At 37.0% G+C, this 13,730-nt stretch overlaps 2 protein-coding genes across 6 annotated transcripts; both read right to left on the reverse strand.

Moving 5' to 3' along the window:
* Positions 1 to 107: 107 nt before the first annotated feature.
* On the reverse strand, positions 108 to 3,008 carry pex11g (peroxisomal biogenesis factor 11 gamma). Of its 2 annotated transcripts, none has more exons than XM_052610259.1 (5): positions 2,735 to 3,008; positions 2,014 to 2,199; positions 1,766 to 1,944; positions 589 to 660; positions 108 to 514 (listed from the first exon to the last, which is right to left on the reverse strand). In XM_052610259.1, the coding sequence occupies exons 1-5, from the start codon at positions 2,897 to 2,899 to the stop codon at positions 271 to 273; spliced, it is 846 nt and encodes a 281-aa protein (XP_052466219.1). In that variant the 5' UTR covers positions 2,900 to 3,008; the 3' UTR covers positions 108 to 270. The 2 variants fall into 2 exon arrangements, with proteins under 2 accessions (XP_052466219.1, XP_052466220.1); XM_052610260.1 differs by having other exon boundaries at positions 108 to 496; positions 2,735 to 3,005.
* Positions 3,009 to 3,235: 227 nt separating this feature from the next.
* LOC128022566 (FYN-binding protein 1) lies at positions 3,236 to 13,639 on the reverse strand. 4 transcript variants are annotated; one of them, XM_052610256.1, is made up of 16 exons: positions 13,284 to 13,639; positions 9,811 to 10,378; positions 9,642 to 9,696; positions 9,204 to 9,280; positions 8,825 to 8,883; positions 8,651 to 8,685; positions 7,345 to 7,456; positions 7,102 to 7,261; positions 5,543 to 5,696; positions 5,435 to 5,451; positions 5,290 to 5,344; positions 4,368 to 4,431; positions 4,080 to 4,242; positions 3,927 to 3,960; positions 3,792 to 3,829; positions 3,236 to 3,577 (listed from the first exon to the last, which is right to left on the reverse strand). In XM_052610256.1, the coding sequence occupies exons 1-16, from the start codon at positions 13,284 to 13,286 to the stop codon at positions 3,552 to 3,554; spliced, it is 1,620 nt and encodes a 539-aa protein (XP_052466216.1). In that variant the 5' UTR covers positions 13,287 to 13,639; the 3' UTR covers positions 3,236 to 3,551. The 4 variants fall into 4 exon arrangements, with proteins under 4 accessions (XP_052466216.1, XP_052466215.1, XP_052466214.1 ...); XM_052610255.1 differs by having other exon boundaries at positions 9,198 to 9,280; positions 13,284 to 13,638; XM_052610254.1 differs by lacking the exon at positions 13,284 to 13,639 and adding an exon at positions 12,559 to 12,588.
* Positions 13,640 to 13,730: the final 91 nt, after the last annotated feature.

Raw genomic sequence — 13,730 nt, forward strand, 5'->3', positions numbered from 1 at the left:
ACATTTATCCATATACAATTAAATATAAATATATATATATATATATATATATATATATATATATATATATATATATATATATATATATATATATATATATATATATATTCATTATTCACCAGTGTGGAATTTGACAAAATTCCTAAATACAGATTTCTCAGTTAGCCTGTATAAATTGCACATTATTAAACAAAATAATTATTACAGGACGTTTAATTATTACAAATAGCAACAGATTTTGAATCAAAGATTTGTACGAGTAATGATGCTTCAGGAACACGCTCCTTGATCACCGGAGCTCATCTGTAGAAGGCCTATCAGTGAGGAGGTCGTTCCCATCAGTCCCACCAGCCATGGAGGAAACCGTCCAGCCCACAGAAACCCAGGAGGCATCCAGTGAACAGCATTGCTGAGATCTGCCAGACTGCTCAGGATACTGAACACTTCCCCTCGGATCTGCCTCCGGAGCACAGCTGTCTGAGAACACACTTCCTCCCTGACACAATGAGCCATTCTGTGATCGGGCAGTGAATATGGAAACATTAACATTTAGACCTAAGTGTCGTGCGTTTAGAAATGAACACCCACCTGCTGTCAGCTGAAGCTGATCTTTGACACGTCTGCGCTTTGCTCTTCAGAATCTGGATGGACCTAATGGATCTAAAAAAAAAAGAGTTTTGCTGTTCACCAAAGACAAACACATATTGTACAGAACGGGTACTTTTTGAGTTTTATGAATACTGTTAATTTGCATTTTAGCATAACTGAGATACTATTGTTTTATATATATATATATATATATATATATATATATATATATATATATATATATATATATATATATATATATATATATATATATATACACAGTATATTTGACCCAGGACAAGAAAACCAGTCTTAAGTGTCAATTTTTCAAAATATAAATTTATACATCATCTGAATGAATCAGCTCTCCATTGATGAATGGTTTATTAGGATTGGACAATATTTGTCCAAAATACAACTATTTGAAAATCTGGAATCTGAGGGTGCAAAAAAATCTAAATACTGAGAAAATCGTCTTTAAAGTTGTCCAAATTAATTTTTAGCAATGCATATTACTAATCAAATATTAAGTTTTGATATATTTACTTTAGGAAATGTACAAAATATCTTTATGGAACATGATCTTTACTTAATAGCCTAATGATTTTTGGCATAAAAGAAAATATATATCAATAACTTTGACCCAAGCAATGTATTTTTGGCGATTGCTAAAAATATACCCCAGCAACCCTTGTGATCCAGGGTCACACACACACACACACACACACACACACACACACACACACACACACACACACACAGACAGATATATATATATATATATATATATATATATAAATATATATATATATATATATATATATATATATATATAATTTTATTTCAGTTAATGTTTATTGTAGGTGACAACATTTTTTTTTAATGGTTTTAGTTTTAATTAACTATAATAACCCTGGGATAAACTACTTATAAAACAACAGCTTTTTGCCTTCTATACAGGAGGCATGATTAGGACCAGGGTTAGTAGTTCTATAACAATTCCTTTAAGTTCATTAGTGGATTTTATTTAATAACTTTTCTTTGTTTTACATTTTTAGCCTAAAACTTTCCAGGTTTTAAAACATAAAAAAAGTCTAAATTGTCTTTGAGTGTTCAGACATCTGGTCCCACTGCACAGTATGTGGTGAATGAAGCCCAGTCCACTCTCTGCCTTTACCTGAGTATGCTGAGGATAAGCGATATACCCCAGAGGCCTGTGCTCAGCACCCACCACTTGTCAGATTTGGTTTGGATGAGCTCTGCATCTGCCGCCCAGGCGATGTGCTCGCAGGGGTAATACAACTGATCCGCTACATTATTCAGAATTGACATCCAGCGCACCAAAGCATCCTCCTCCTAAGAAAAAAAAACCCCATTAATTCCGGCTCTCCTTCAAAACTCCAATTTTCCATCGTGTGTCCTCACCGAGGCTCCTAGCCCATAGCTGGTGGAGTACGCCAGCATGGACAGGTCGTCAAAGAGCCTGAGAGTGGTTCTGCAGTCACTCAACTGAGCGGAGAACAGCAGGAGCCTCTTCCCCAGAGACGACTGAGAGCTCTTTCCAGCTAGAAGTCCACCGACCAGCTGAGAGCCATAGCAGAGCGTCCTTATCTAAACAACAATGATTACATTGTGCTGTAATCACATACAGTATGATGTCACTAAACAGCTTGTGTGCATAATAGGGAATATGCAATGTGCCTGATTAATTCCTCACATGTACTACATTTCTAACAAGATTTAAGAGTAGCAGAGCACTGTACATTTGTCCAACATGATTTTCTAATCAGATTTAACGTCATTTCAGCTAAAATGTCTCATTCTTTACAATCTCTTTAACGTATAATGGTGATAATAACAAATATTTTACTTTATAATGCAGTAATTACTATTATTTAAGTAAATAAAAAAGAGAAAAAGTTAGTGTGCAATGTATGTTTCCATGTTGTCTACTGTATGCACATGCAAAACTCATAATTACAATAGTCTCTCACTATTGGCTACGATTTCTTAAACATTTAAGTATTTTATATTTATTATTATTTAATACAATACCGACCATTTACACAAATCAAAAATTTAAAATGCAATGTACACTATCATAAGTGTTGTCTATTAAATACTGTACGTGTAAATACGAACTTACCACTTTATCTCTTCCTCTGTATGACTCTAACACATTTATGAAGGACTCGACTGAATTCTGCATGATTTGTCTAATTCTCATCTGCAGACACTCAATCCTGCGAAGTGGAGGCTGTTTCTCGTTTGCATTAATAACTTTGCAGAACGTCAGACATATTAAACACATAAAAGGCGAGTTTTGTTTGTCAAATTCATCTTTTTGACAAGCAGTCTTGCGTTAGGTTAGTGGACTTCGTACAGGAAGTTAGTCAGGTTCACGTCAGACCAAAGCAGTCGAGAGCCGAGCTTACTCAGTGGTGACGTAATTAGCCATTGTGAAGTAATCAAGCGTCTACTCACCTGCAGCAGCCAATCACAGTTGAGTGTGCTGGCTCAGAATCCACTGCTGGTGTAGGCAGTGGCACTGCTTTTGAAGTGTTTGTAAAGACACAGAAAAAACACTAGCAGCAGGGTAAATGGTTAAAAGTAAATAGTGAACCACAGAGAGCGGAAAACAAAGGAATATAAAACTTTTTTTTCTTTTTATTTGAAAAGAGATCGTCATATATATCACAAAAGAGACAAATCTGAAAGTAAACAAATATAAAAAAATCCCTATGATAGATACAAATGTCAAATTCACAATAATTTGCATAATTATAAGTACCGTACAATAATTATTTCTAAAATATACAAAGCTTTGAGTATTCCGTTTTTTGGTTTTCTTTCACTTCTTTCATTTGTTGTAAGAAAAACTCGGTGTTCAGTCTTTTTTTTTTTTTTTACTTTCTCAGGTTAAAACAGTTTTACATGGATGATAACCATCATCTCCAAGCAGGTCAGCTGTCGTCATTGTCGTATATATCTGTTAGAAAGCAAACAAACAAACAATAAATCAATCAAATTTGTTATTATGATAACAAATAAAAAATCCCTTGTTTGATGGGACAAAACACGATATTTGATTTAAGATTAATATATATATATATATATATATATATATATATATATATATATATATATATATATATATATATATATATATGTGTGTGTGTGTGTGTGTGTGTGTGTGTGTGTACCTGAAGCAGTATCAATGTCATCATAAACCTCATTCTCCCTAAAAAAAAAAAAAAAAGGAAAACAGAGGATTTGGTAACATTTAAAAACTATTAAGCAAATAAAAATAACTTGTATTACTGTATTTAAATACGTACTCTTGCAAAAGGTAATTAACAGGTACATATCCATCTGTGCAATGAGAAAGAGCATACAATTATTAATAATGATAAATCTTCATTAAGATCATTTAAGAAAAAGGCAAAGCCTCGGTAGCGTATGATTTCCAGCAGGTGGCGTGTGTGACTCACATTTGCCAAGTTTATTACAGCACAGCACATGCTTCTTGCTGGTCTCCTGTATAACATCCAGAATCTCTCCACGGACCACATCCAGGTACTTGCTCCCAGCCTTCTTCAGATTGGCATTAGGGTCCACCATCATGGTGTACAGAACTCGGATGGGCCCTTCAAACTGTTAAATATATGTGTTATATGTTTACTACAATTTAGGACAACCGGCAGCTTCTCATGGCAATAATCAACCGGAATCAAAGCTAATCTGTAAAATACAAATGGACAAAAGGAAGACAGATTCACCTTAAACCTTTTTCGAAACTCTTTCTCATCTCTCTCTCGCTGCTTGGACTTTATCGGATCGGGGCTAAACAAAACCATATGGTACAAACGGTCAAATATATGATGTTCATCACAATGCACAGAACATTAAAAAACAAATACCATTCAGGGTGCGATGTTCATTTTGAAAGAAAAAGACTAGTGTTGGGCAACAATTAATCGCGATTAATCGCATCCAAAATAAAAGTTTTTGTTTGCATAATATATTTTTAAATATAATATATAAATGTAATATATAAACATGATATATTTTTCTTAAATAAATGCATGCATGTGTTTGTATTTATATATACATAATAAATATACACAGCACACTACACATATATTACATAAACAAAAAACTTTTATTTTGGATGCGATTAATCGCGTTTGAAACTTCGTTAAAACAAAGCCCACTTTTTCCTCTGTAGTTAATTATCCATCAACACACAGTTAAATACAATTCGGGCAGTTTGTCATTTGTTCAAAAGGCAAATGAAGCTGAAGAGACACAACTTCAGCAGCTTTTCATATGCGCAATATGAGACAAAAATAGCAAACCGGAGGAAATTTACATAATTGGTGTAATTGTTTGTTTGGGAACATGTGCAGACCTTAAGATGTGGTCACATTAGTGAGATTTAAGCAAATCTGTGTGACCAAATTAAACCCATAACGAAATCTGTGTGCAGAAATTGTTCGCCCAATTGTGTTGATTCCTATTAAAATAACTATTTTGCGTGTGAAAATTCCCCAAACAACAGTGATTGTGACCGCACACGGTCAGGTTATATATAAACGGACAGAAAATGACTAAAAATGAGATCACATCAAATTTTGGCAAATATTGGTTACAGAGGTCCATTTGTTAAAAAACTGAGATGTGGAGCAAGAGGAGAGATACCTGATCTCTGGGGGAGGAGGAGGAAACTCATCATGGTCCACGTCATCATATACATCTGAGAGAAGTAGAGCATATTCTTATCAATCCACTGCAGAAACATGAGGAATCACTTCTTGGAAAGCAGAAGTCGGCTACGTTTACTCACCATCACTGTGAAAACTGCTAAAAACAGAAAGAAAACAAACAGAATATGAGCTCAAACTCATCAAAAGATGCCCTCTGTGTTCCCTGGTCATGAGGCGTGAGGTCTCACCTGTCCAGCTGCTCGCTGGAGCCGATGTCATCATATACTTCTGGGTTTACGGGGCGTCCCGCAGAAGGGTTAGAGGAGGGCATGGACTGACCACGGAGCTTCCGCTTCACTTCTTCATAATCCACATCCACACAGGAGTTACTGATGTAGCCCACTGAAACAGCACACACATACAGTATTTATAAATTTATGATCACTGTTGGTTCCTGTCCTTCTTAAGAAAATGTCAAGCAGAGTTGGTTTAATGCTGCTATAGACTGCTTAGATATAAGTTAACGCCGCAATGCAACAGATCTTACTTGGATAATGATGATTTTATGTGAAATGGATTATTAAAAAGAAGAAAATATAGAGTGAGGACTTGGATTGAGATCAAATGCAAGTAGCAACAGATCTGTTCTTCTGTATTGTGATGTGCATGAGAGAAACAGATGATCGAACAGGACGGGGATTTGGATTGCGAAATCCAAGTTGAATGGATTACCGAAGCAGAAAAAAAAGATGCAAAACAGGGACTTGGGTCACGTTGACATCACAACGAATATTTCCTCCATATTTGTGACACGTGCATATTGTGTACACATGTATGGATAACCGCACATGACATGCAAGAAAAATTAAATAAACTGTGCGCACAATTTACTAATTTGTTCCCTCGATGTACTAAAACGTGCACACGATTACTATTTCAATTAGTAAATCGTGCGCACAATTTATAAATCAAGGGAATAAAATAGTAAATCTAGCGCATAATTTATAAATCAAGGGAATAAAATAGTAAATCTAGCACAATATTTTGCCGGCTATTTTTCCCTGAATGCCACGTGCGGGATTCTGTACTAACACGTTAATGAGAAAAAAAAAAGTTGCTAGAGGACTTGAATTGAATGAAAAGAAAGCACTGACAGATTTTATTCTGTTTTGTGACATAAACTAACAAACAAAAAAAATAGAACAGGGACGTATTGGATCATAATGAAAAAAAAAAGTGGCAAAAGATCATTTATGCCATATTTTGACATGCCACGGAGTGAAACACATTAATGAACAAGAAAAAATTTGAAAAGATTGAAAGGAAGTAACGACAGATATTTCATGATCTCACTCTTTCTGAAAATGTTATTTTCGCACGTTATGTTATCAAAGCCCTTCAGATTAGAATAAAGATGGTCTTTATCAATACTGAGATATGTTTCAACTGTGATACTGTGAGATTTTGTTGTTTCACAAGCATTCCAGAAAACATTAAAAATATTATAAAGAGCTTAAAACTGAAGTTCAGTTCAATTAAATAATAACGGTAAAAAATTTTATTGAATCGTGGACTGTAGAATAGAATAGAATAGAATAGGGCAAATTGGCATACAATTGACATTCTGCCCCCATCACTTCTGAAAGGATGAATACAAGCAGCACACACAAAGCTGACATCACTTCCTGTGCAGAACGTCTTGCCTCGTAGAGGTGGAAACCTGATTTTAGTTTTTGGAAACCAGTCAGAATGTCTTTCTGAGGTAATGGGCAGCATGTCACAGTCAGAACTTGAGGATAAGACTTACTGCCTCCCCTCAGGTTTCGTGCCAGCCATTTCCCCTCCGGGTTGTTGCTCACACGGATGATCTCCACGCTCTCTCCCTGTCGCACCGTCAGGTCATTCTTCCCCCCCTGCCAGTCCTCTCTCACACGGGCCATGTGGATCACCTCAATAGGTCCATTCAGCTGTGCACACAAACATGATCATGAGCATGTTAATATCTGTAGGAAAGTCACACTCATGACATCCTTTTGTAGCTTCAACAGACCTTAAATTTTTTTCTATACTCGTTTTCCAACTTCTGCCTTTCCTTCAGTTCTTTCTTGTCCAGCTCTGTCTTCTTAGTCTCTTTCAATACTTTCCTCTCAACTGGAAGAGGCCTGCGACGTACAGAAATACAGATGAAAGGAACCGCAATGACTCTTTCTCTTCGGTGGAAGCCAGAAGGAGTAATTCTCGTGAATGTTCACACCGCTGTTTTTAGAGCCTGACAGTCCCCCGTTATTCACCTTTCCTTTTAAAGATATTATCATTTAAGCAATAATTCTGCAGTCTGTGGCTACAACAGATGGATATAATACGAGAGATGTTATACCATTAACTGATATAGTATGAAAAGATTATTTGTTCCAAGATTTCTTGTGCTTAGTTATAATTCAGTTTTGCGTGATCAACTTTAATAATTAAACAGGCTACAGTTTTTGCTCCTTTACTTTTTAGACTTCTATGCACAAATAGTAAAATTCTGGCTGGTAAAAATAAGCCAGTAATTATTTTTATCTGATGGCCAATAACTATTTTGTCTAAATACCCTAAATCTCAAACGTTTGGCATATGCTCATCAAGGCTGCATTAATTTGGTGAAAAGTACAGTAAAAACGGCAATATTGTGATATATCATCACAATTTAAAATACCTGTTTTTCCTTACTTTCTCTTCTTTTTTAATTTTTGTGGAAAAAGTAAACATTTTTCAGAGTTAAAACGAACAGCATTTTTTTTTTTTTTTTTACTTTTCTAACATTGTAAATGTCTTTACTGTCACTTTGATCATTTAATGCATCCTTGCTGTATAAAAGTATTAATACATTTTAAAACAAAAAAACACACAAAAACTTGAAAAGTACAGTGAAAATGAAAAATGACACTAAAAACACACACAAAAAAACTGTTTTAAATGCTACAAAATAATTTAGCATCACATTATAATGCACAGAATTAATAACCATTCATTTTGATATTTGCTAAGAGCATTCCTTATCATTAATAAATCACTAAATCATTAAATTATAAAGATTAACAGTTGAAGTGTTTTACACACCTGATACTGCTAAACCAAACTTTACTAATATCCTTTATTAACTGATAAAGACTGAATGTATCATGTTTCTATGCACCATATTTCTATATGCAAATGACTTCTGTTATTATAGAGCAAGTGATGCAATGTCAATGTGTTCATGTTTAGGGCATGATAATCATGCAAATGTATGAATGAGCCATTGTTGCAGTTTAGTGTCAGAAATGGACTGGGAAGGGAACTCTCCGTTGTGAAAGAACACCGATACGACTTACATATCTGGGTCTTCGTAGATTTCTTGGTCGCTGTCCTACAACACAATAATAATAAAACCCATTAGAGCACATGCTGAACATATCAGAGGACTGTAACCCCCGCACACCGAGACCCTTGAACTTCTCTTTCACTTTCTGAGAAGCAAACACGCGAAAATAACCCGACAGACTGACCTCCTGCTGAGAAGAGAAATTGTCCGTCCACGGTTCTGCAACGTGAGAAGCGAGGTACGCTGTTTGAGGAGCAAAAAAACAACAACAGAACAAAAAATCATCAGTTGAAACCGATGCTAGATAACATTACTCCCGGTCAAAAGTGCACCATATTGACAGGTTGTTGTGAATGGTCACCGGGGTACTGCTTTGTGGTTACTAGGGTTTTTTTAGCTCATGTGGTTGCTAGGTGGTTTCCTACTGGTATAAGTTTAAAAAACCCCTCCCTCAAGTCTCTATGATCTTCAGTTCTGGCTGGGTTGCTCAGTGTAAATGAGATCGGCTGATAACCCACCGGGTGAGAATCATTAGTCCGACTGCAAGGTATATTCACCTTTACCTCTGGGCCTGGGAGGGGTGGGGGGAGGGGGTGGGAGGGGGCTGATGTCATCATAGTCCTCCTGGGGGTCCGAGTTTCTAAAACCATTGAACGGAGAGTCACATCACATACCGACCCAAGCAGACTCACTGACAGCAAACATACGCGAGACTTACAATCACAAACAACACAATGCACGCTATCTGATCCGGTTTCAGAAGAATCTACAAAGAGAGTCAGGAAATGCCACAGTGCGTGCTTTACACCCACATACTTCCAGGACCAAAGACTGCACTGTAAGATGCACGTACGAAGCCATACAACAGAGTTATTTCTTTATAAATTAGAGACAGTACAGATATGGAAACAACGACACAGTTGTGTTACAGTTTCCTTCCCCTTCTCTTCCAAACTTTGGCAATCTAGACAACTACTTACAGTCAACCTCGCATTACTCACAATTCTGAGAAGGAGGATGCCTTCTGGCTGGGTTTGAATGGAGGCCGTGCTGGTCCTGCTCAAAATATACCATAAATACGAAATAAAACATCACATGGATCAATAAATGACGAGCGATGTATTTTTATGACACATCTGCAGTGAAGCACTGAAAGGGTTCGGCTCCTACCTTTAGAACTCTGTAGCTCTATGGTTTTTTTGGGAAGAACCACAGGGGCTTTTTTCCGGAAATGGTCCAGGTTTACAGACGGAGGACGTTTTGGTTTGGAGGGTCGCGGCCCGATGTTGGGAAGCGGCTTTCTTAGCGGTACTACCTCCGACACGCTCCTCTGGCTCGGCAGCGGTGGCTTAAAAGCTGAAGACACTTTCAGGTCGGCGTGCTGCTGAAGCATCTTGCGCTGAAGAAGTTCTCCCGTCTGCTTGACTTTGCTCGGCACATTGACCTCCGGAGGGGGCATCTTAGGACTCCCCTGGGCTCCCAAACGATGAGAAGGAGGAGGTCTGGGGAACACTCCATGAGGGCCCGAAGGAAACATCTCTGGTTCACTTTGAGCGTTGAGAGGAAAGACTGGTCTCGGAGGCACTGCTGAAATCTTGTTTCTGAGCGCTCCATTGGTTAGAGACTCCGGCGGCGCACCAACCGTATGAGGTTTGACGGAGGATCCACCTCCGGAAGTTGGCATTTCAACCGGAACGTGAAATCTGGCCCGGAGGGCCTTGACGTCCACATTTTCCTCCTGTAAAGAAATAAACCAAATTCTCATCTGCGCTCTGAAACATCTCAAATGCCCCTTTGACTGGTGTGTTTCATCTCAAATGTAAATACCTGTTAACTGGTTAACATTAAGTTGTCTTAACATTTCATGTAATCTTACAGTAAAGTAAATGTATACTGTTACTAGCATTGGAAAAAGAAAGAGCCATCTTATAATTAACAGTAAAAAAAAAAAAAAAGGTAAATTGATATTTCCTGAATCCTCTGCATGACAGATCAGGTTTCTTCTTAGTTTTTGTCATCAGTTATGAACAGTTGTTAAATAAATGTTTATTGCATTATTTTAGTGTCTGGGGTTTTATAAGTGTATGACATTGTGTGCTTTCTGTGTACTGATATTTACTTCAGCTTGTGGAAAAACTACTTGTGATAAAATCTGATTCATCATGTGGCTTTCTCTTTATTATTGTGTTTTTAAGGTGAATGCCAGTATATTATAAATGTAATATATATATATATATATATATATATATATATATATTGGTAATATGACATATAAACACTATTGAAGTTTATGAAACGTTTTTAAACGAGATTCTCTAATATTTAAAAAATTGCGACCATATGTTTTACGGTAAGTTCAACACTTGCCGTTTTTTTTTTAGATTTCACTTTTATTGTTTTTACAGTTTAACATTATAGCAATGAGACAGTTTTTACTCTGCATTGTATTAATGTCAATTATTTTCAGCTAACCAAAATTAAATTTACACACACACACACACACACACACACACACACACACACACACACATATATATATGATAGGTAAAAATTGATCGCCTGAATGCACTGTAAGTCTCTTTGGATAAGCGTCTGCTAAATGCATACAGTTTATTTTGTATTTATTTAATTTTTAATTAAATTTTTAAATTATATATATATATATATATATATATATATATATATATATAGTAGATGAACACAATGCCATTCTGAGTTAATCATTGGCTGTTAGATGTTTTGAATATGACTGCCATGTTCTGTGGCAGCGCTCTGCTTCTGTCGCAGGAATCTGGGTCGAACAGTACAGATGGTTTCTGACACATAAACACCTGACCTTTTGGGTGCTTTACCAGACGATTAACAAGCACGATATGCAGTCTACAGAGCAGGTGTGGAATTTCTAAAAAAACTATTTCAATATCTGAATTAAGTAACAACTTCCGAGTTACAAAAGACTGTAAAGAATGGATAGATGGACACACAGAAGAACGCTCTCCAGCTTCAAACAGTCAAAGGGATGTCCGAGGCCCAACATATGGATCACAGGAAATGCAAAAAACAGCATTAACAGTAATGCACTGACACATTTCTTAATAAAGTCTTTAACAGCAAATACTTGAATACGTTTTTAAAGTCTTCTTCAATTCATCAGCGTTTCTCTGAGGAAAAAAAAGAAATAAAAATCCTTCATGAATGCCTTCAGATCTAGTGATTTCAGCAGGAATCTGCATGATCTGTAACTTCTGTATGAGCAATAGCCTAATTTAATTAATCTATAGCCTACATCATTACACTAGTGACTAATAGATTTAATTATTTAATTAGTCAAACACCGGTTTCACTCAAACCATACAGAGGTAAACTGTTGCATCGTTGTTAAAACACCATGTTCAGCCAGAAACGCAGACTGCCTTTGTTAAGTACATTACCGTTGTTTTGCAGTTTAGCTTGTCCTTCTGAACTGCGATGGGCCCTGATGGTTTTCTGTGGTGACTGACAGATGCTATCGACAGAGATTTACTTGAACTGAACCTGAAACCCGCTCAGAGGACTTAACCGTAAAAGAACACATTGTTGTTTGTTCAGAAATAGGTATTGATCAGAAAGTAGAAGTTTTTAGCAGAAGTGCACGCCATGATCGCTGTGGTTTCAGCAGAATGGACTTTAATAGACTTCAGACCGCACATTGTCATCAGTATAGTATCTTGTCTCTGATTTGATTACCTTCCTCGGGGCATGGGTGATCATCAGTGATTTAACATGCATCTCTCAGTATTGCATGTGTGGTATTTTAAAACAACAGCTTAAAGACATCTCACATTGCGTGGGAGATAATAAACTGCCGTGAACTGTTCGTGAAGTGAGCAGCAGATTCAGAACAATAGTGAGGCACAGGAAGCGTCTCCAACCACACACCTTTGCACAGCACATCATTCAGCAGAGGTTGCCATGGAGATGACAGCTAAAAGCCAGCCAATCAGATGCATGCTTTGCTAAGAACGCAACCAGCGTCAAAGACAGAAGAAAAAAAATGAAAGCTTTGTCTCATCTGCTCCAGCCACAATCCAAACAATCATATCATTCACACTTTGAAATCATGCGCTAAAATGTTCCGTCTCACAGAGACTCGTTTTGCATTCCTTTGAGGACTTCTGTGAGACGTTTTCAACAACTTTTAGCTTTTTTTTATTTATTTATCAATGCGTATTTCAACTCAGCGTTCAGTGTAATGTGCTAAAAATATTCATAGAAAAAAATGAAATAAAAGGAAAAAGGTCCCGAATCAAGACAACGCAGGATTGGCTACTCTAGGGTTAAATGCGATTTAGGTTTATAAAGCTAAAAAAAAAAAAAAAAAATCCCATGATCAGGCTGTTCTCAATAGACTAGCTTCAGATCAGACAGTGTTTTAGGATCTCGGCTGCTGATGCTGATGCTGACCAAAATAGATACTGGAGTAAAAGCTTGTTACAACCACTTAATACAGGAGAAGCAAGTGATTATTTCGATTTAGGTCTGACCAAACTTTATATCAGTATCAGTATCAGAATGAACTGATACTTCAGCAGTCATCTAATAATAATTATAGAGGAGGTCTGAAAATACCTATTCCGCTAAAAAGAGAATGGAGCTGGCCTTACCATATGTTTTATTTCCAAAGCTTGGTGTCATGTGAGTGAAGCAGACTGCGGCAGTTTCCTGAAGCGCAGCGCGAGCTCTCGAAGCTGTCACAGCAGGAAGTGCGCGAGAAGCGAATGAAGGAAGGCAAATCCATCGGGCAACTCCGCATTTACATACACAGGCCTATCAGCCGGGCGAGACGCATTAGAATAAACCACGTCTTTGCATGGCTACGTGTTCAGGCGCGAGGACTGTTGTTTTGTCGGAACCTAGAGAGTTTAGTTTATTAGTGACTTGAGGAATGGTTTGAGTTAATGTAAGTTTTGGAAACGTCGCACATGTTGAATACTGGCTCTTTCGCGTCTGAACTGTGATGGAGAGGAAAACTGGGCTTTGTCTCCCTCTGTCGGTCAGATAGGAAAAGGCTTTTTTTCTTCGTGGCTTCTTCTGGTTTCTTGAAAAATCTA

This window comes from Carassius gibelio, chromosome A11 (genome assembly GCF_023724105.1).
Source record: "Carassius gibelio isolate Cgi1373 ecotype wild population from Czech Republic chromosome A11, carGib1.2-hapl.c, whole genome shotgun sequence".
Classification (NCBI taxonomy): Eukaryota; Metazoa; Chordata; class Actinopteri; order Cypriniformes; family Cyprinidae; genus Carassius; species Carassius gibelio.